Source organism: Seriola aureovittata, chromosome 11 (genome assembly GCF_021018895.1).
Source record: "Seriola aureovittata isolate HTS-2021-v1 ecotype China chromosome 11, ASM2101889v1, whole genome shotgun sequence".
NCBI classification, from domain to species: domain Eukaryota; kingdom Metazoa; phylum Chordata; class Actinopteri; order Carangiformes; family Carangidae; genus Seriola; species Seriola aureovittata.
Genome location: NC_079374.1, coordinates 11,081,849 through 11,104,642, shown reverse-complemented (window position 1 = coordinate 11,104,642; position 22,794 = coordinate 11,081,849). Strand labels below are relative to the sequence as shown.

General features: G+C 34.8%; 1 protein-coding gene across 2 annotated transcripts in view; it reads left to right on the top strand.

Moving 5' to 3' along the window:
* The window catches only part of col4a2 (collagen, type IV, alpha 2), a 67,024-nt gene that overhangs the window by 39,549 nt on the left and 4,681 nt on the right, over nucleotides 1-22,794 (top strand). The window contains exons 5-42 of one of the 2 annotated variants that reach the window (XM_056389712.1): nucleotides 346-480; nucleotides 574-618; nucleotides 736-852; nucleotides 953-1,021; nucleotides 1,151-1,186; nucleotides 1,280-1,333; nucleotides 1,437-1,472; nucleotides 1,640-1,681; nucleotides 1,927-1,998; nucleotides 2,144-2,188; nucleotides 2,287-2,334; nucleotides 2,514-2,549; nucleotides 2,643-2,687; nucleotides 3,596-3,659; nucleotides 4,260-4,373; nucleotides 4,792-4,941; nucleotides 5,085-5,156; nucleotides 5,353-5,504; nucleotides 5,626-5,698; nucleotides 5,849-5,955; nucleotides 6,147-6,330; nucleotides 6,757-6,801; nucleotides 7,092-7,166; nucleotides 7,261-7,359; nucleotides 7,497-7,718; nucleotides 7,892-8,053; nucleotides 8,149-8,319; nucleotides 8,467-8,610; nucleotides 8,734-8,859; nucleotides 8,954-9,135; nucleotides 9,808-9,871; nucleotides 9,972-10,046; nucleotides 10,154-10,261; nucleotides 10,363-10,470; nucleotides 10,559-10,630; nucleotides 21,689-21,814; nucleotides 21,981-22,097; nucleotides 22,269-22,430. In XM_056389712.1, coding sequence (XP_056245687.1) covers nucleotides 346-480; nucleotides 574-618; nucleotides 736-852; nucleotides 953-1,021; nucleotides 1,151-1,186; nucleotides 1,280-1,333; nucleotides 1,437-1,472; nucleotides 1,640-1,681; nucleotides 1,927-1,998; nucleotides 2,144-2,188; nucleotides 2,287-2,334; nucleotides 2,514-2,549; nucleotides 2,643-2,687; nucleotides 3,596-3,659; nucleotides 4,260-4,373; nucleotides 4,792-4,941; nucleotides 5,085-5,156; nucleotides 5,353-5,504; nucleotides 5,626-5,698; nucleotides 5,849-5,955; nucleotides 6,147-6,330; nucleotides 6,757-6,801; nucleotides 7,092-7,166; nucleotides 7,261-7,359; nucleotides 7,497-7,718; nucleotides 7,892-8,053; nucleotides 8,149-8,319; nucleotides 8,467-8,610; nucleotides 8,734-8,859; nucleotides 8,954-9,135; nucleotides 9,808-9,871; nucleotides 9,972-10,046; nucleotides 10,154-10,261; nucleotides 10,363-10,470; nucleotides 10,559-10,630; nucleotides 21,689-21,814; nucleotides 21,981-22,097; nucleotides 22,269-22,430 — 3,754 coding nt within the window. The remainder of the gene's footprint in view (nucleotides 1-345; nucleotides 481-573; nucleotides 619-735; nucleotides 853-952; nucleotides 1,022-1,150; nucleotides 1,187-1,279; nucleotides 1,334-1,436; nucleotides 1,473-1,639; nucleotides 1,682-1,926; nucleotides 1,999-2,143; nucleotides 2,189-2,286; nucleotides 2,335-2,513; nucleotides 2,550-2,642; nucleotides 2,688-3,595; nucleotides 3,660-4,259; nucleotides 4,374-4,791; nucleotides 4,942-5,084; nucleotides 5,157-5,352; nucleotides 5,505-5,625; nucleotides 5,699-5,848; nucleotides 5,956-6,146; nucleotides 6,331-6,756; nucleotides 6,802-7,091; nucleotides 7,167-7,260; nucleotides 7,360-7,496; nucleotides 7,719-7,891; nucleotides 8,054-8,148; nucleotides 8,320-8,466; nucleotides 8,611-8,733; nucleotides 8,860-8,953; nucleotides 9,136-9,807; nucleotides 9,872-9,971; nucleotides 10,047-10,153; nucleotides 10,262-10,362; nucleotides 10,471-10,558; nucleotides 10,631-21,688; nucleotides 21,815-21,980; nucleotides 22,098-22,268; nucleotides 22,431-22,794) is intronic. The other variant, XM_056389713.1, reaches the window with a different exon arrangement.

Below are 22,794 nucleotides of genomic sequence, written 5' to 3'. Positions count from 1 at the left end.
TCGCTGTTGACCACTGGGTGGCTGTAGAGAGCGAGGAGCATTGAAGGAGAGGCTTTTCCTAGAAAAAGAAAAGTGTACGACTCCCCCTTGTGATGCAAACAGGCAATCAAATGAAAAAAATCCATGTAAAAATGTGGGAAATGCTTCCTATTTTTTTTACTGAGTCTTGTCACGCCTCTTTTTGCATTGTTGTGATGCTTTTCTTCTAAATTCTTGATAACACTTATCCTCAAATCTTCTCGTCTAATCCCTCTGTTTTAACAGATAAGTTTACATTTTTTGTCATCCCAGGTTAAACTTCTAACACTCACGACATTATTAATCTTTTTACCTCCCCAATTTCAGGGTCACCCTGGGCCAGTTGGTCCTCAGGGTCAACAGGGGCCTCCAGGAAGACAAGGTGATCCAGGCATCCAAGGACAGAAGGGGCAAAAAGGTGACCTCGGCCGTGGTGGCATCATAGGTCCTAAAGGAAATGTGGTAAAATATCCTTCTCTTTTTACTAAAAAAATTGTTAGAAAATGATTACAGTTACAACTCTTTTTTTAATGTCTGATTCTTGTTGCTTCACAGGGAATGACAGGCGTTCCTGGGTTTTCTGGCAACGATGGAATACCCGTAAGTTCATCATCCATCAGTCTGGATGAAAGCAGTGGAAGCTCGCTGTGTGTTGACAGAGTATTGATCCTACGTGTGATGTGTTTTGACTGTTTTGATTTGATGTTTGCTCTGCAGGGCCACCCAGGACAGGCTGGGCCCAGGGGGAAGCCAGGTGCAGACGGATGTAATGGGACGCACGGAGACGCAGGGTTCCCAGGACAAACTGGTTATAATGGCTCACCTGGTTTTCCTGTAAGTGTTACGCCAAACCTGTCTGGATAAAGATTTGTATAATACATACAAGTTTAACTTCCTGATCATTATTCTCTGTCCTTTCGTTTCCATTTCTAAGGGACAACCAGGCAGGAAGGGAGAGAAGGGAGACTCCCTGGAGCTGAGTGTGTACATGGAGCGTTTCAGGGTGAGGAAGACATCACTTTTGTCCTGAGGGACACCTTGCTCTATAAAATTACACTTATACCATGATAAAGCTGCAACAACATCATATAGATCTGATTAACTTCACAAATCTTTGAATATCCATCCACAGGGAGATCCAGGCACGCCAGGGATCCATGGAATATTTGTAAGACAAATTCGATTCAGTTAGTCATCTCAAACTTACTTTTCCCCAGTTGCAGTCTTTCCCATCGACTGTCTCTCATTTCATTTTTGTCAGGGGCCGCCAGGAAATCCAGGACGGCCGGGTAACCAAGGCTTCCCAGGACCAAAGGTAAGTGTGTGCATGTGAATGTGAGCCCATTTGTTTAGGTTGTGAAGCCTAATCTATTATGATACAAAGTCCTAATCTGATCCTGTTTTTTGTCTTTTGCAAGGGTCCCCCAGGGCCTCCAGGTCCCAGAGGACCGAAGGTAATGTAACAACAATAAAATATAATACAATTTTGTTATATGACTCTGTATTTATACTGCATAAAACATTATCTTATACCTTGTCAAGCATGTAAACTGTAGCAAATAGGAACATGACTTTAGGCAACTGTTAGCAACTTCAGGTGTTTTTTGTTTTTCCTGGGCAGGGCACTATGACCAAAGTGATTAAGGGAACCAAAGGAGACCAAGTGAGTGTTTGTCCCATGCATTGTTAATATCTATTAGTCAGTTGTTGCATGAAAAATCCTGAATCATACTTATTGTCATATTGTATTTTTTACTCCCCTACATTTATCTGACAGCTGCAGATTTTACAAAAAAGATTATATGATAAGCTCATAAAATCAGTCAAATCATGAATCATAATTTAAAATCATTATTATTAATATTGTGTCAGTAACTGACAACCATTGTTGCACTTCCTACACCACAGGGGGACATAGGACCACCAGGGCACCCAGGAAACTCTACTCATCCACTTACTCTGTCCCCCTACGGACCCCCGGTTGGTACTTCTGCAACATGTGCTCATCTTTTTTCATTGCCCTGCTGTAATGACATTCAATCATGGTCGCTAAAATAAGAATTATAAATTGAAGTGTTACAAACAATCCATGTACCACAAAAATATTCCACTGTCTTTATTTTAGGGACATCCTGGTGAACGAGGTCTGAAGGGAGAAATGGGAGATTCGGTATTTGATCACTCATTGACGACAATGCACGTGCAAACATACTGTACATTCACACGTCAGCATGTCACTGATCTTTTCTCTTGGTCGGTTAATTTCAGGCGTACAACAGAGGAGAAACTGGTGTAATGGGATTCCCTGGATCAAGGGTTAGTGCAGTCAATTTTCTACACATTTCTGAAAAGCCTTGTCCTTTTACATGTAATGGAATATTTTGAATATTCTGTGGGACTGGTACTTGTGATTTAAGATCTGAGGAGCTGATGATGACTTGTTTGGCTCTATCCATATGTTAAGTTTCACACTCTGCTTTTGATGTTGTTTCTAGGGTCCACCTGGTGCTGATGGGATTCCTGGACCAAGGGTATGTTTGTGTGAAAGATGAGAGTTGTATAATTGTTGTATAATCAAATTTGAGTAAAATTTTTATAACTTGATGATTACAACTCTTGTTCAGGGGGATCCTGGTGAAGCGGGACCAAACGGCAGAGATGGACATAAAGTGAGAGTGCAGCTGATTGTGATCCCTGATCACTGATTTTGCATCTAAACCTTTTTCAAACTGATCGACAAAAATATGTTGAAAGAAATATTTTTCAAACCCACAACTTATTTTAACTTCTAGTGGAGATCCCAATGTTTCCAAAGACACCAGTTGTGTCAAACTGAATTTATTGTAAATATGTGTAAAACGATGCACAATATATCTGGAATATTTCTATTTGATGAAATTATGCAGCCGTAAAAAGTTTGAATTGAAGTCAGTTTGAATATTTCACTTAGTATTAACATTACTTAGCCTCAGCCAGTTTAGAACAACGTGGTTTAACAGCCTGTAAACGTGTTCAGGGGGAAACAAAAGTAGAAAACAAAGATATTTTAAGACAGTGTTTTTTTTCTTTGTTTAGTAAATCCAGTAGCTAAAGTTTATGTGGTTCTTGTATCGGTGTTTCCACCTGTATACTTATATGTACATGTGTGTTAAGAACAGTGATCTGAACAGACTGTTTAACACAGGGCTTTGTATAGTCAGTTATTTTAGGAAATGTTATAATTAACATGCTTATGTTTATGTGATGCTATCTCACTCACAAAATTTTTGCTCACACTAATATCTGATTTTCAAAATCAGTTTTGAAAATTACATAGAGAAGGAAACAAGATCCAATATTAAAATTAAACAGAGTAGGAAACAAGATCAGAGATTAAAAGTAGAACAAGATATTGATAAAACAGATACAGATTACAACAACAGGATATGTATGGTGGTTATTTTCTAGCAATGTGTCCACATCCAGCATGTGATCTCATGTAGTTACATATGATCTTTGTACGCAAGATTCACATTAAAATAATAAGTGAAACTGCGACCTCTGACTCACAAAGACTGACATTAAGTTTGTGTTTCAGGGAGTCAGGGGTGACCCAGGAGATCTGATTTCATCTGGAAGCCATTGGCCTTCGTCCTCAGATGGTAAATTGATCACTACCAGAAAAACAGTCAAATAATCAGCCGACACAAAAGAGGGAAACAGACAGACACCTGCTGTGTGACCATGTTAACAGGCACTCTTATAAACTTGTTGCTTACATGAAGTGAAACTTGTGACATTACAAAAGTTCAGCTTAAGCGGCTCACACAAGTGTTCAAAATAAATATGGACCTGATGGGGGTTATTAAAAGTCATAGCATAGGCTCAGTGAACCTGAGGGAGAATGGAGCTTCTTATCCTGCGTGGATGATGACATATGACAGGATGCGGAGCAGGTGGTGCAGGGTGGCAACTGGTTGAACCAAGAGTAATGACTGAAAATTGATTGGTTGGGATTACATTAATGTGTAGTGACAGATATTGAATAGTCTAATTCATTTGAAAGTCAGTACTATAACAAACATAACATTCAATATTATTATTACAGTATATTCAAATGAAGCTAACACAGTTAGAAATGCTTAATAATCCTTCATAAATAATCTCCTAGACACCTGCATAAAAATGGATTAAAGCAGCTGATGTCACCTGTTGCACAGATGCTAACAACATGTTTCTTCTATTTCCTTTGACTTGATAAGCTGGTCCTCCTGGTCCCCCTGGTGAACAGGGTCAACAAGGAGAGAGGGGCCCAGTAGGAGATCAAGGCCCCCCTGGACCCCCGGGATATCCTGCCTCTTATACACAGCAACAAGGTCTGTCAACTGAGGCTGAACAAACAGATTCCCCCAAACTTTTGTCCACAGAAGTCAATTTCATTCATAAATCCCAAAATCCCAAAATCAGATGGATTAAGAGTCTGCAGAACATATCGGGTGTTCTATGCTTTGACTCAAATAAGGGAAAAGTCAGCTAAATTCTTTAATGGGGAAAAATGCATAAAAAACTTAAGCACAGGAACAGATGAGGGATCCCTTTTCAAGGACGGACAGACATGCAATAGATGCTGAATAGATGCAGTAGATATAGTAGTGAAAAAACATAATGACAGAATAACCTGAAGTAGTAAGTATGAAGTAAATATTCGGTTAAAGACTGATTTAAATTGATCAGGATCAACCGTTTTACCCATGGGCCAAAAATAATATTTAAATTTTCTTTTGCGTCCGTCAGTGTATGAATTCTTCGGGCCATTTGGTATAAAAGGCGAGCAAGGAGAGAAGGGCCAACAAGGGGAAGCAGGGATGCCTGCTGTCAGTGCAGGACCCCCAGGCATCCATGGACGCCCAGGGGCCAGGGGCCCTCAAGGACCTAAAGGAACATGTGAGTGACTGACTGACTATTGTATTTTAAACTAAGGCTATTAATATCTTATATTATTTCCCTTTGTTTACTTATTTATCAGTGTCAGTGTTTGTTTCTTTGTTTCTAAAATGACTTTTTACTGTATTTCTGTTCGTCCCTAGGGGCTGAGTTCTTCAAGGGGGCTCCAGGCGGGGGAGGAAGGCCTGGAAATGCAGGCTCTAAAGGAGTGAAAGGTGCTGTAGCCACACTGCCAGTGCTGAAGATAATTGTTGAACTCATGATGAACTATTTGTTAAAAGCACAGACATTTTTCTGAAGAATTCACTTTTCTTTTTAATTTTCCTCAGATACGAGAATCATATCAGTTTCTTGAAAGACTTGCTAATGCATCACATTCTGACCTGTGGGTGCATTTTTGTGTACCCATAGGTGATCATGGAGACTGTGAGTGCAGCACTGTAACCTCTCCAGTGGGACTACCTGGCCCTGCCGGGGATCGTGGTGATATAGGGATGACTGGAGAGTTTGGTCAGCAGGGTGATGTAGGAGACCCAGGTCCCCAAGGAGATGACGGGTTCCCTGTAAGAAAAATCAAGAAAGTCATATTAAAATTAAAGAATCACATTGTCTTCATTGACTATTTTCCATTGATTATTTTGACCCCCTCTTTTTGCCCTCACACTTTCCTGTGTTGTCTTTTAGGGCTTTCCTGGACTCGATGGAGTACCAGGCCCAAAAGGCCGAAAAGGGGACGCAAGTGTGGCCACACAGAAAGGTGCAGTGTATATGTTATTTCATCTCATTTCAGGTCAGCAGCGAGTGTACAAGTGGACCAGAAAAGTAACCTGTATATGTGTGTTGATGCATGATTGTATGGATTGTATGCGTACGTTTATGCATGTGTGTGTCTGTGTCATCTCTACAGGATATGCTGGAGACCCAGGGGTCTCTGGACAAGATGGTGAGTCAGGAGCGCCAGGTGCTCAAGGCTTCAACGGTTCTCCTGGTTTCCCTGGGAGCCGAGGTCCTCCAGTGAGTCCATCAGTCATGTCCTTAATGACAGTATAACATTGTACATATTATATTTTTGCTCATGTTTACTTGCCTTTATCGTGTGCATTAGGGGTTTCAGCTGCTCTGATATCCTCCTCCTTTCCTCACCACTCATCAGTAACAGTAAATGAATCCTACAGTGTAATGATTGTACGCATTTATGTCAACAGGGAGAAGGTCCGGTGGGAGATCGTGGAGACAAAGGTTTCCCAGGTTTTCCTGGTCGACCCGGTGTAGCTGGGCTGAGGGGAGAACCAGGTGCAGTCCTTGGGGCCCTCAAAGGTCAGCGTGGTTTACCTGGCGATGATGGTCAGGCAGGCTATCATGGAGTTCCAGGAACACCTGGCAGGCCAGGTGAGAGGCAGCTGACTGCCGCATTCCCCCCTTTTATCCGGTCTTCATATGGTGTTGCATAATTCTCTTTCAAGGCTTTATCGCTTTGTAATGATTTTACCTGTTTTCACTCTGCCAAGAATTTCATTTTACCCCCGCCCCTCTGAAAATACCCTCTTTTGTAATTTAATGCAAAGCAGTGAAATCGGAATGAACATTAATAGCTTGTGATAAAAAAAAAAAAAAAAAAAAGGGAAGGAAGCATGACAAGTATATGTTGCCATTTTATTTACTTTTCTTTCTTTGCCTCCTGTTGTCTTCTTGATGCAGGGACTGCATCCCTCAAACCAGCTGCAGCTGAGCTTGTTTGAGTTAATGCTTATGCTTTTGAATAACTCTTGTACCGAATGCCTCTCTCTTTCATTCTCTCTCATTTGCAACTGAAAGGCGACTGTAGTCCAACAGGAGATGGAGGACAGGTGGATGTAACAGGTAGCTGGTACAATAAAGTTTTCACCTTATTGCCCCCTTTATAACAACTCTCTTGTGCTTTGCCTTTGGATTATTTGACTCTTGTGCATGATGATTTTTAAATTGTTTAAAATTTAGTGTATTGAGTTACCAGCTAGTGTAATGATAAAGCCATGTTCTTAAAAACAATTCACGCTGGGCAGCAAACAAAAATCACTTGCACCGAAGTAGTCATTTCCACATAAACAGTCACTTTTACATACAACCATGATGTTTCCCTAAACACTGCCCTTCTGTTATTTTCTCCGCAGGTCCTTGCAGTGCAATTCCAGGACCTCCTGGATTACCTGGACTTCCAGGACCCAGTGGATTACCAGGTTTCCCAGGTAACACTACAACAAGCTATTGATTTTTTATTTGCCTGCAGTGTAATAGTTTTGAGTCTTTGTAATGCTGTGTTGATATTTTGTGAACCAACAGGTCTTCTAGGGCAAAAGGGGCAACAGGGTCCTTTTGGAGTAGAAGGAGAGAAAGGAGAAACAGGAGATCAAGGAATAGGTGGCCGTCCTGGACCACCAGGTAAGGAAAGAAAAGAAAACACTGCCCCATAGTCATTTTTAAAGTCATAATTAAATATGATATGGTGTTGAATATCATACTTAGTCCAGATCATTTTCTTTTATTAACCTTAACCTTTATTAACCTCTCCAATAAAGGTTTTGCTGGCCCCCGTGGAGACTTGGGATTTCCTGGCAGCAAAGGTTCAGTTGGAGTCCCTGGTTTGCCCGGTGTGCCCGGCAGGCACGGGGCACAAGGTGGAAAGGGTGTTCACGGAGAAGTCTTGGGAGCATCACCAGGAGCCCGTGGTGACCCAGGGCTGCCTGGGCTTCAAGGGAATAAAGGCCTGTCTGGGGGCCAAGGAGTACCAGGCCATCCAGGTTAGCCATGTTTTCACATTGTCACTTATGTTCAAACTCAACAGTTTATTTCACAGTCTGTCAGTTAGTCTCGCTTTGCCTTCTTGCCTTGTTCTCAGCATTTGTGGGATCATTTAAAGAATAAAGGATTGAGGAGATGTTATATAATGTTTTTATTCATCCCTTCAATACAGGAACGATTGGCATGCCTGGCATGATTGGCTTCAAAGGTGACAGTGGCCCTGCAGGCCTGCAGGGGGAGGAAGGCAGGCCTGGGCCAGCGGGCAAATATGGCTACCCTGGTGACCCTGGACGAGCAGGTCCACCCGGGCCTCATGGTACCATTGGACAGCCAGGTTAGGCAAATATACACACTGACATACACTCTCAGAAATGTTGTTGTTCGTGTCCCACATCACTGTTCCTTGTGGTATGTGGTCCTGCTCACCAGGTATCACTGGAGAGAGGGGAACTGAAGGAGACTCGGGCCCTCCAGGTCCAATCGGATTAAAAGGGATCCCTGGGGAGTACGGTAATAATGGTGTCATTGGAGAGTATGGCTCACCAGGTAACCCAGGACCGATAGGAGCAGATGGATGCCCAGGAGTCCCAGGAATGAAAGGTTTGTTCCTCAGATATGTACTCCATAAATAATACAGAGTAAAATTAAACATCAAATAATATAAAATCTATGTAATTTGTTTATAATTCGAGCAGTTTTGGTCGGAAAAGGTGGTTTTTTTGTGACTTCTGATGGTCTTTTTCCCAGGATACAAAGGATCTCCCGGCATGTCGGGTTTTGAGGGGACCAGGGGTGATCTAGGGGTGAAAGGCCTAAGTGGGCTGAGAGGAGAACCTGGAGTGCCAGGCGAATTTGGCCAAAAAGGAGGGACAGGCAAAAGTGGAGAGAAAGGTAAGACTGCTTTATTCTATAAAATGTTTGTTATAGTCACTCATTAGTCCACTGTGTTTTGTGGAGACCTCCTCATTAACACTTTAACGTAGCATCTCCTTCTTCCCTACCATCTTCTGCCAGGTGATCGTGGTCTGAGGGGGGCACCTGGGGATAAGCCTAAAATCCCTGCCCAGATGATTGTTGACATGAAGGGTGCCAAAGGAGAGCGAGGATTTATAGGAGAACAAGGTTTCACCGGGCCGAGAGGTGTGCAGCTACAGTCTGATCTCAGTAACTCCCTCCTCCTGAGCTTCTCCTTTAAACCAAGCCTTGCCTCCTAACATCTTACTCTTTCCTACAGGTTTTAAGGGGTTCCCCGGTGTACCCGGTAGTGAGGGAGTTCATGGTTTTCCTGGAGATCCCAGCAATGAGAAAGGATACCAAGGAGATCCGGGTGCACAGGGGTTGCCAGGGATAAAAGGAATGCCTGGCCTAACTGGAAATCGGGGAATTACTGGTTTTCAAGGAATGTCTGGCAACAAGGTGAGCAGAGCCATGCTGGGAAAATTCCTGTGACTGAGTAGGCGTCCATGCCAATTATTAAGCATTAAACAGGCACCCCAATAATGTTACAAAGTTTTCTTGTCCAAAGGACTCAGCTTGTGAAAACAGTTAAGGACCCACACTCACAGCTCTGTTTCCAGCTACAGCTGGTGACTTTTTGTAGCAAAAAAGCTGTTAAAAAAAACACTGCACACTGCACACTACCTGCCCATCACCAAATGGGCTGACAAAGTTAGCGAATAGTGTTATTATGACGCATTTAGCAGCTAAAGAGCCAGATATTTACTTCAGAGGTTAGCAGAGACCAAAAGAGAGATACAAATAGAATGAATACTAAACTTTCGTTCATCAGGTGACCAGAAAAATGAATGCTAATGTTGCTCTGCATCTGCTCTGATGTACAGTACAAATAGGCAACTTTTTGCTAACAAGTTCACCTTATCAACTTAAAAGGTGATGTTAAAGGTGTGTTCACAGCTTGTCAATTATTACACTCACTCCGCCACCATGCCATCATTTTTTTTAATTTTACTATTGTTTTGTAGCTACAAAAACATGTACAGTACATTTCTTTCATCGCAACATCTCAGGCAAGAGTGATATATTTGAATGTTTAATATCTTTCTTAATTGCTCATCTGTTACTTTTCAGGGAATCAAAGGAAGCCCTGGTGCGTATGGTGCATCAGGAGACCCAGGAAGAAAGGGAGGCAAAGGTACAACCTGAAATTTAAATTCCAGACCAATGTTGTTTGTTCTAAAATCATTGTGATCAACATACTTTAAGTGTTAGTCAATTTTGAAATAATATCACAGGTGATAAAGGCCCTCGTATAGACCTTCCAGGGTCTACGGGATTGAGAGGAGAGGAGGGGTTTCAAGGAGTGCCAGGTACATAATCATACAGCTTTTGTTACTTCTCCTCTGGTGTTGATCAGCCCCAATTTGCAGTTAAAGGCAAGTTCTTGGCTGATGTGAAATGATACCTCCCCTTACAGGCCAGACAGGATTAATTGGACAGACTGGGGACAGGGGTACCATTGGTTTTGATGGTATTGGAGGGAAAAAGGGAGATTCTGGTGATCCAGGAATATATGGATTCCAAGGTAAGACATTCCAGTCGTTTCCTTATTGTGCACATATTAAATGTTATGCATTACTGCAGAATTAAATTGCAGTCACTCATACACATTTTGTTTTTCTGCAGGCTCCGATGGGCAGAACGGAACTCCTGGTAATCAAGGTCAAAAAGGCTTTCCTGGAACACCTGGAAATCAAGGACATCCAGGCTTCCCTGGCTTCCCAGGAAACAAAGGTAACAGGATCAGACCAGTGCCATCTCTTTCTTTCTCTTCATACTTCATACTTGTCATCCCCCATCTGATGTATATGAATGTGTGCAGGTTTCCCTGGCCTGAAGGGTCTTTATGGATTACATGGACTGAAAGGACAAAAGGGTGTCCCAGGAACACCAGGTATTCAACCAAATTTCAAAGATTTATAAAAGCAAAATGTCTTTGTGTACCTATCACTACCAAGGGCAGAGGTTTAGTCTAAACATTGGTAGAGACGCAACAACCCAGCCACCCCTCCAAAACAAAGAGATTGACTCTTTAAGGACATCAACCAAACAGTTTATTAACATATAAGATCTGATTTATATTCAGAAATACCCAAATGAAAATGTAATATATGTACATGTGTTGACTTTCCGTATATGAAATATATGTACATATGAAGTAAAATGATATATGTATATACAGTATGACCTATATATAAGAATTACATATGAAACATATGAATATCATATATTGACATATATGTCTAGCTAATGTGTCTGTTTTAATTATAAACATATGTTAGATGAACACATATCCATCCCCAAACCTGTCAGTATATGTTCATGTTATTTATGTAAATATAAAAGATAGACATTTATGTTTAAATTTAATAAGAATTTAGTTAAAAATATTTGTATTTATTTCATATATGTTATAAACTCATATGTTCATATGTCCAGAGGATTGATATTTGTAATAATAATATATCCTATTGTAGGTGACACATATGGTGACATCACTCATGATATAGGTACATATATATCATAGAATATATATGTCACAACACATAGTATATTAAGGCATAAAAAGTCATAGTACAATAAGGCATAAAAACGTCATAGTATAGTAAGTCAAGTCAAGTCAGTTTTATTTATATAGCACATTTCATACGGCAGGCGTTAACTCAATGTGCTAAGGTAATAATGTGCTACGGTAAAAGTCATAGCATAATAAGAAATAAAAACATCATAGTATTGTAAGGCATAAAAAGGCAAGGCAGTTTTATTTGTATAACATATTTCATACGCTGGGGTAATTCAAAGTGCTTTACAGAGCAATAAAATATGAAACATAATAAAGCATACAGAGTCACACTAAAAGAGTAAAGATAGGAATGCAAAAAGTAATATGAATTTCCAAATGATTTACATCATCAGGTATAAAAACATCATAGTATTTTAAGGCATAAAATGTCATAGTATAGTAAGGCATAAAAAGGACATAGTATGTTAACACATAAAAATTATAATATAGTAAGGCATAAAAATGTCAAAAAATGTCATAGTATAATAAGGCATAAAACGTAATAATATAATAAGACATTAAAACTTCATAGTATATTAAGGCATAAAAATGTCAAAAAATGTCATAGTATAATAATACATGAAACATCATAGTGTAATAAGGCATAAATAATAATGCATGTATAATAAGGCATAAAAGTCATATTATTGTAAGGAATAAAAACGCAAGGCAAGGCAGTTTTATTTGTTTAACACATTTCATACACTGGGGTAATTCAAAGTGCTTTACAGAGCAGTAAAATATTAAACATAATAAAGGATACAGATTCACAATAAAAGAGTAAAGATAAGAATACAAAAAATAATATGAATTACCAAATGATTTAAATCATCACATATAAAAACATCATAGGATAGTGAGGCAAAAAAATGTCAAAAAACGACATAGTATAGTAAGGCATAAAACATCATTGTATAGTAAGGCATAAAAAGTCATAGTATGGTAAGGCATAAAAATGTCAAAAAACGACATAGTATAGTAATGCATAAAACATCATTGTATAGTAAGGCATAAAACGTCATAGTATAGTAATGCTTATAAATGTCAAAAAACGTCATCGTATAATAAGGCATAAAAATATCAAAAAACGTCATCGTAAAATAAGGCATAAAAACACCAAAAAACGTCATAGTATAGTAAGGCATAAAAATGTCAAAAAACGTCATAGTATAATAAGGCATAAAAATGTCAAAAAATGTCACCGTATAATAAGGCATAAAAATGCCAAAAAACATCATAGTATAGTGAGGCATAAAACTGTCAAAAAACGTCATAGTATAATAAGGCATAAAAACGTCAAAAAACGTCATAGTATAGTAAGGCATAAAAATTTCTAGAAACGACATAGTATAGTAAGGCATAAAACATCATTGTATAGTAAGGCATAAAACGTCATAGTATAGTAAGGCATAAAAATGTCAAAAAACGTCAGAATAATAAGACATAAAAACATCATAGCATAGTGAGGCAAAAACATCATGGCATAGTGAGGAATAAAAATGTCAAAAAACATAAATGTATAATAAGGCATCAAAAGTCATAGTAGAGTAAGGCATAAAAAAGTCAGTACAATAAGGCATAAAACGTCATAGTATAATAAGGCATAAAAATGTCAAAAAAAGGCATAGTAAAATAAAGCATAAAAAGTTATACTAGAGTAATGCTTAGAAATATCAAAAAACGTCATAGTATAATAAGGCATAAAAATGTCAAAAAACATCATAGTATAGTAAGGCATAAAACGTCATAGTATAATAAGGCATAAAAATGTCAAAAAATGTCAAAGTATGATAAGGCATAAAAATGTCAAAAAACGTCATAGTATAATAAGGCATAAAAATGTCTAAAAACGACATAGTATAGTAATGCATAAAACATCATTGTATAGTAAGGCATAAAACGTCATAGTATAGTAAGGCATAAAAATGTCAAAAAACGACATAGTATAGTAATGCATAAAACATCATTGTATAGTAAGGCATAAAACGTCATAGTATAGTAAGGCATAAAAATGTCAAAAAACGTCATAGAATAATATGGCAAAAAAATGTCTAAAAACGATATTGTATAGTAAGGTATAAAAATGTCAAAAAAGTCCTAGTATAATAAGGCGTAAAAATTTCAAAAAATGTCATTGTATGGTAAGGCATAAAAACGTCAAAAAACGTCATAGTATAATAAGACATAAAAACATAGCATAGTGAGGCATAAAATTGTCAAAAAACATAAATGTATAATAAGGCATAAGAATGTCAAAAAAAACGTCATAGTATAGTAAGGCATAAAAATATCAAAAAAGGACATAGTATAGTAATGCATAAAACATCATTGTATAGTAAGGCATAAAACGTCATAGTATAGTAAGGCATAAAAATGTCAAAAAACGTCATAGAATAATATGGCAAAAAAATGTCTAAAAACGATATTGTATAGTAAGGTATAAAAATGTCAAAAAAGTCTAGTAAGGCGTAAAAATTTCAAAAAATGTCATTGTATGGTAAGGCATAAAAACGTCAAAAAACGTCATAGTATAATAAGACATAAAAACATAGCATAGTGAGGCATAAAATTGTCAAAAAACAAATGTATAATAAGGCATAAGAATGTCAAAAAAAATGTCATAGTATAGTAAGGCATAAAACGTCATAGTATAATAAGGCATAAAAATGTCAAAAAATGTCAAAGTATGATAAGGCATAAAAATGTCAAAAAACGTCATAGTATAATAAGGCATAAAAATGTCTAAAAACGACATAGTATAGTAATGCATAAAACATCATTGTATAGTAAGGCATAAAACGTCATAGTATAGTAAGGCATAAAAATGTCAAAAAACGACATAGTATAGTAATGCATAAAACATCATTGTATAGTAAGGCATAAAACGTCATAGTATAGTAAGGCATAAAAATGTCAAAAAACGTCATAGAATAATAAGACATAAAAACATCATAGCATAGTGAGGCAAAAACATCATAGTAAAGTAAGGCATAAAAAAGTCAGTACAATAAGGCATAAAACGTCATAGTATAATAAGGCATAAAAATGTCAAAAACGTCATAGTATGATAAGGCATAAAAAGTCATACTATAGTAATGCTTAGAAATCTAAAAAAAACATCATAGTATAATAAGGCATAAAAATGTCAAAAAACATCATAGTATAATAAGGCATAAAAATGTCAAAAAACATCATAGTATAGTAAGGCATAAAAATGTCAAAAAAGGTCATAGTATAGTAAGGCATAAAAACATCAAAACACGTCATAGTATAATAAGACATAAAAACATCATAGCATAGTGAGGCATAAAAATGTCAAAAAAAATGTCATAGTATAATAAGGCATAAGAAGTCATAGTAGAGTAAGGCGTAAAAATGTCAAAAAACCTCTAGTATAATAAGACATAAAAATGTCTAAAAACGTCATAGTATAATAAGGCATAAAAATTTCAAAAAACCTCATAGTATAGTAAGGCATAAAAATGTCAAAAAACGTCATAGTATAGTGAGGCATTAAAATGTCAAAAATGGTCATAGTATAGTAAGGCATAAAAATGTCAAAAAACCTGATAGTATAGTAAGACTTAAAAATGTCTAAAAACTTCATAGTATAATGAGGCATAAAAATGTCAAAAACGTCATAGTATAATAAGGCATAAAAAGTCATACTATAGTAATGCTTAGAAATGTAAAAAAACGTCATAGTATAATAAGGCATAAAAATGTCAAAAAACATCATAGTATAGTAAGGCATAAAAATGTCAAAAAAGGTCATAGTATAGTAAGGCATAAAAACATCAAAACACGTCATAGTATAATAAGACATAAAAACATCATAGCATAGTGAGGCATAAAAATGTCCAAAAAAATGTCATAGTATAATAAGGCATAAGAAGTCATAGTAGAGTAAGGCATAAAAATGTCAAAAAACCTCTAGTATAATAAGACATAAAAATGTCTAAAAACGTCATAGTATAATAAGGCATAAAAATTTCAAAAAACTCATAGTATAGTAAGGCATAAAAATGTCAAAAAACCTCATAGTATAGTGAGGCATTAAAATGTCAAAAATGGTCATAGTATAGTAAGGCATAAAAATGTCAAAAAACCTCATAGTATAGTAAGACTTAAAAATGTCTAAAAACTTCATAGTATAATAAGGCATAAAAAGTCATACTATAGTAATGCCTAGAAATGTCAAAAAAGTCATAGTATAATAAGGCATAAAAATGTCAAAAAACCTCATAGTATAGTATGGCAGAAAAATGTCTAAAAACGACATTGTATAGTAAGGTATAATAATGTCAAAAAAGTCCTAGTATAGTAAGGCGTAAAAATTTCAAAAAATGTCATTGTATGGTAAGGCATAAAAACGTCAAAAAACGTCATAGTATAATAAGACATAAAAACATAGCATAGTGAGGCATAAAATTGTCAAAAAACATAAATGTATAATAAGGCATAAGAATGTCAATACAATGTCGTAGTATACTAAGGCATAAAACGTCATAGTATAATAAGGCATAAAAATGTCTAAAAACGACATAGTATAGTAATGCATAAAACATCATTGTATAGTAAGGCATAAAACGTCATAGTATAGTAAGGCATAAAAATGTCAAAAAACGTCAGAATAATAAGACATAAAAACATCATAGCATAGTGAGGCAAAAACATCATAGCATAGTGAGGCATAAAAATGTCAAAAAACATAAGTGTATAATAAGGCATAAAAAGTCATAGTAAAGTAAGGCATAAAAAAGTCAGTACAATAAGGCATAAAACGTCATAGTATAATAAGGCATAAAAATGTCAAAAGCGTCATAGTATAATAAGGCATAAAAAGTCATACTATAGTAATGCTTAGAAATGTCAAAAAACGTCATAGTATAATAAGGCATAAAAATGTCAAAAAACATCATAGTATAGTAAGGCATAAAAATATCAAAAAAGGTCATAATATAGTAAGGCATAAAAACGTCAAAACACGTCATAGTATAATAAGACATAAAAACATCATAGCATAGTGAGGCATAAAAATGTCAAAAAAAATGTCATAGTATAATAAGGCATAAGAAGTCATAGTAGAGTAAGGCATAAAAATGTCAAAAAACCTCTAGTATAATAAGACATAAAAATGTCTAAAAACGTCATAGTATAATAAGGCATAAAAATTTCAAAAAACCTCATAGTATAGTAAGGCATAAAAATGTCAAAAAACCTCATAGTATAGTGAGGCATTAAAATGTCAAAAATGGTCATAGTATAGTAAGGCATAAAAATGTCAAAAAACCTCATAGTATAGTAAGACTTAAAAATGTCTAAAAACTTCATAGTATAATAAGGCATAAAAAGTCATACTATAGTAATGCCTAGAAATGTCAAAAAAGTCATAGTATAATAAGGCATAAAAATGTCAAAAAACCTCATAGTATAGTATGGCAGAAAAATGTCTAAAAACGACATTGTATAGTAAGGTATAATAATGTCAAAAAAGTCCTAGTATAGTAAGGCGTAAAAATTTCAAAAAATGTCATTGTATGGTAAGGCATAAAAACGTCAAAAAACGTCATAGTATAATAAGACATAAAAACATAGCATAGTGAGGCATAAAATTGTCAAAAAACATAAATGTATAATAAGGCATAAGAATGTCAATACAATGTCGTAGTATACTAAGGCATAAAACGTCATAGTATAATAAGGCATAAAAATGTCTAAAAACGACATAGTATAGTAATGCATAAAACATCATTGTATAGTAAGGCATAAAACGTCATAGTATAGTAAGGCATAAAAATGTCAAAAAACGTCAGAATAATAAGACATAAAAACATCATAGCATAGTGAGGCAAAAACATCATAGCATAGTGAGGCATAAAAATGTCAAAAAACATAAGTGTATAATAAGGCATAAAAAGTCATAGTAAAGTAAGGCATAAAAAAGTCAGTACAATAAGGCATAAAACGTCATAGTATAATAAGGCATAAAAATGTCAAAAGCGTCATAGTATAATAAGGCATAAAAAGTCATACTATAGTAATGCTTAGAAATGTCAAAAAACGTCATAGTATAATAAGGCATAAAAATGTCAAAAAACATCATAGTATAGTAAGGCATAAAAATATCAAAAAAGGTCATAATATAGTAAGGCATAAAAACGTCAAAACACGTCATAGTATAATAAGACATAAAAACATCATAGCATAGTGAGGCATAAAAATGTCAAAAAAAATGTCATAGTATAATAAGGCATAAGAAGTCATAGTAGAGTAAAGCATAAAAATGTCAAAAAACCTCATAGTATAGTAAGACATAAAAATGTCTAAAAACGTCATAGTATAATAAGGCATAAAAATGTCAAAAAACCTCATAGTATAGTAAGGCATAAAAATGTCAAAAAACGTCATAGTATAGTGAGGCATTAAAATGTCAAAAATGGTCATAGTATAGTAAAGCATAAAAATGTCAAAAAACCTCATAGTATAGTAAGACATAAAAATGTCTAAAAACGTCATAGTATAATAAGGCAAAAAAATGTCAAAATACCTCATAGTATAGTAAGGCATAAAAATGTCAAAAAACCTCATAGTATAGTAAGACATAAAAATGTCTAAAAACGTCATAGTATAATAAGGCATAAAAAGTCATACTATAGTAATGCTTAGAAATGTCAAAAAACGTCATAGTATAATAAGGCATAAAAATTTCAAAAAACCTCCTAGTATAGTAAGGCATAAAAATGTCAAAAAAGGTCATAGTATAATAAAACATAAAAACATAGCATAGTGAGGCAAAAACATCATAGCATAGTAAGGCATAAAAATGTCAAAAAAAATTTCATAGTATAATAAGGCATAAGAAGTCATAGTAGAGTAAGGCATAAAAATGTCTAAAAACGTCATAGTATAATAAGGCATAAAAATTTCAAAAAAACCTCATAGTATAGTAAGACATAAAAATGTCTAAAAACGTCATAGTATAGTAAGACATAAAAATGTCTAAAAACGTCATAGTATAATAAGGCATAAAAAGTCATACTATAGTAATGCTTAGAAATGTCAAAAAACGTCATAGTATAATAAGGCATAAAAATTTCAAAAAACATCATAGTATAGTAAGGCATAAAAATGTCAAAAAAGGTCATAGTATAATAAGACATAAAAACATCATAGCATAGTGAGGCAAAAACATCATAGCATAGTAAGGCATAAAAATGTCAAAAAAAATGTCATAGTATAATAAGGCATAAGAAGTCATGTAGAGTAAGGCATAAAAATGTCTAAAAACGTCCTAGTATAATAAGGCATAAAAATTTCAAAAAACCTCATAGTATAGTAAGGCATAAAAATTTCAAAAAACCTCATAGTATAGTGAGGCATTAAAATGTCAAAAATGGTCATAGTATAGTAAGACATAAAAATGTCTAAAAACGTCATAGTATAATAAGGCATAAAAATTTCAAAAAACCTCATAGTATAGTATGGCATAAAAATGTCTAAAAACGACATTGTATAGTAAGGTATAATAATGTCCAAAAAGTCCTAGTATAGTAAGGCGTAAAAATTTCAAAAAATGTCATTGTATGGTAAGACATAAAAACGTCAAAAAACGTCATAGTATAATAAGACATAAAAACATAGCATAGTGAGGCATAAAATTGTCAAAAAACCTAAATGTATAATAAGGCATAAAAAGTCATTGTATAGTAAGGCATAAAACGTCATAGTATAGTAAGGCATAAAAACGTCAAAACACGTCATAGTATAATAAGACATAAAAACATCATAGCATAGTGAGGCAAAAACATCATAGCATAGTGAGGCATAAAAATGTCAAAAAAAATTTCATAGTATAATAAGGCATAAGAAGTCATAGTAGAGTAAGGCATAAAAATGTCTAAAAACGTAATAGTATAATAAGGCATAAAAATTTCAAAAAACCTCATAGTATAGTAAGGCATAAAAATTTCAAAAAACCTCATAGTATAGTGAGGCATTAAAATGTCAAAAATGGTCATAGTATAGTAAGGCATAAAAATGTCAAAAAACCTCATAGTATAGTAAGACATAAAAATGTCTAAAAACGTCATAGTATAATAAGGCAAAAAAATGTCAAAAAACCTCATAGTATAGTAAGACATAAAAATGTCAAAAACGTCATAGTATAGTAAGGCATAAAAATGTCAAAAAACCTCATAGTATAGTAAGACATAAAAATGTCTAAAAACCTCAGAGTATAATAAGGCATAAAAAGTCATACTATAGTAATGCTTAGAAATGTCAAAAAACGTCATAGTATAATAAGGCATAAAAATTTCAAAAAACATCATAGTCTAGTAAGGCATAAAAATGTCTAAAAAGGTCATAGTATAGTAAGGCATAAAAACATCAAAACACGTCATAGTATAATAAGACATAAAAACATCATAGCATAGTGAGGCAAAAACATCATAGCATAGTAAGGCATAAAAATGTCAAAAAAAATTTCATAGTATAATAAGGCAAAAGAAGTCATAGTAGAGTAAGGCATAAAAATGTCTAAAAACGTAATAGTATAATAAGGCATAAAAATTTCAAAAAACCTCATAGTATAGTGAGGCATTAAAATGTCAAAAATGGTCATAGTATAGTAAGGCATAAAAATGTCAAAAAACCTCATAGTATAGTAAGACATAAAAATGTCAAAAAGGTCATAGTATAGTAAGGCATAAAAATGTCAGAAAACCTCATAGTATAGTAAGACATAAAAATGTCTAAAAATGTCATAGTATAATAAGGCATAAAAATAAAAAAAAACCTCATAGTATAGTATGGCATAAAAATGTCTAAAAACGACATTGTATAGTAAGGTATAATAATGTCAAAAAAGTCCTAGTATAGTAAGGCGTAAAAATTTCAAAAAATGTCATTGTATGGTAAGGCATAAAAATGTCAAAAAACGTCATAGTATAATAAGACATAAAAACATCATAGCATAGTGAGGTGTAAAATTGTCAAAAAACATAAATGTATAATAAGGCATAAAAATGTCAAAAGAAATGTCATAGTATAGTAAGGCATAAAATGTCATAGTATAATAAGGCATAAAAATGTCAAAAAAAATCATAGTATAATAAGGCATAAAAACTCGTAAGGCATAAAAATCATAGAGTAAGGCTTAGAAATGTAAAAAAAAAAAAAAACTCATAGTATAATAAAGCATAAAACATCATAGTATAGTAAGGCATTAAAAAGTCAAAAAATGTCATAGTAAGGCATAAAAATGTAAAGAAATGTCATATCATAGTAAGGCATAAAAATGTCAAAAAACATCATGGTATAGTAAGGCATAAAAACGTCATAGTATAGTAAGGAATAAAAAGGCAAGGCAGGGCAGTTTTATTTGTATAGCACATTTCATACATGGGGACAAGTGCTTTACAGATAAAATATGTAACATAATAAAGGGTACAAAATTACAATAACTGAGTGAAGACAAATATAAAATGTAAAATTAATTACTAAATTATTTACAATTCAAAATGTAAAAAAGTCATAGTATAGTAAGGCATAAAAACATCATAGTAGAGTAATGCATAGAAACGTCATACCAGAGTAATGCTTAGAAATGTCAAAAAACGTCATTGTATAATAAGGCATAAAAATGTCAAAAAATGTCATAGTATAGTAAGGCATAAAAACATCATAGTAGAGTAATGCATAGAAACCTCATAGTATAGTAAGGAATAAAACGTCATCGTATAGTAAGGCATAAAAAGGCAAGGCAAGGCAAGGCAGTTTTATTTGTTTAACACATTTCATACACTGGGGCAATTCAAAGTCCTTTACAGAGCATTTAGATATTAACCATAATAAAGGATACAGATTCACAATGAAAGAGTAAAGATAAAAATGCAAAAAGTAAAATGAACTACTAAATGGTTAACATCATCAGGTATAAAAATATCATAGTATAGTAAGGCAAAAAAATATCAAAAATTCACATTATAGTAAGACATCAAAATGTCATAGTAGAGTAAAGTTAAAAACGTCATACTAGAGTAAGGTTTAAAAAAGTCATAGTATAGTAAGACATGAAAAGGCAAGGCAGTTTTATTTGTATAGCACATTTTATACACTGGGGCTCTTCAAAGTTCTTTACATATCAATGAAATATGAAACATAATAAAGGATACAGATTCACAGTAAAATAGTAAAGATAAAAATTCATTACTGAAATTGATTTTTCTTACAGATTAAAGGACCTGAAAACTTATTTTCTCAATCAGTTTATTAATATGTGTCAAGGGGTCCTATGTGTACACACAATTTTTGACAAAGGTCAACACTTTTAGTTTTTTTCCCATGAGAGATATCTTCACTGTCAATCAAATCTGATCAAACCAGGTCTGGATATCATTGGACCAGCTGGGGAGCCTGGAGCCAAAGGAGAGAGGGGAGAGAGTGGTGACCCCAACAACCAGTCAGGTGTTCCAGGCACAGCGGGTTTGAAAGGCTTCCAAGGACCTCTAGGTTAGCAATTACTTTTCTGCATTCACAGGACCCCAGTTTGACAAGAGGCCATAAACCTGCTGAGACCTCAATAAGAGAATAAATGATGCACAGTAAAACATAATGTGTGCTGCAGTGTGGTTTAACAATTTTAAGACTTAGAACAATCCTATGGTTCATTGTTCAGGTGACCATGGTCAACCTGGGCCTCCAGGATTCCGTGGCCCCATAGGACCAGATGGGACCCCAGACAGACAAGGACCCAGTGGGGACCATGGCTTTATAGGAGTTAAAGGGTACCAAGGTGAGGAACTGAACAGGAAACTGCTGTTAGAGGAAACAAAAATCCAAGTGACCAACAATCACTTTGGTACACTTCAAAGGCTGATAGAGGAGGGTTTAGTTAAGTGATTTTAATGCTGAGTTCTTGCTCATTTTAAGTGTATTTATCAACCCTAAATGATTTGTTTATCAGGTTTCCCTGGACCCAGAGGATTTCCTGGCGTGGATGCTCCCCCAGGAGAAAAGGGCATATCCGGATTTAACGGGTTTCCTGGAGTTCCTGGAAGGAAAGGATTCAAAGGAGATCAAGGTTCATTTGGACAGAAAGGGCCTAATGGTGTTTCTGGAAAGAAAGGTATGGATGAAATATTAAATCTTTTCGAGGATAAGCCCTTATCAATGCTGCTTATGTTCAAATTACCACTGTATCTCAGTTTTGCAATAGAAGGTCTAAGGGTGAATAAAGCTTAAAATGTTGTGACAGATCATGTGTGCCACATCTTAGTCTACCATTTGGACAATTCATGATATGACGATTTACAGTTGTGAATAAATAATAAATATAAGAATATATTGTAATCTGGCACCAATATCTCTTATGATACTTTGGCAAGAATATATCACTTTTTGTACTTTTACTTGGTGGCAGTTCAGTCTTTTCTTGCTTCTTACTTTATTGCCATCACAACAAACCTTATTAACTTGCCTTTCCAGAGAGT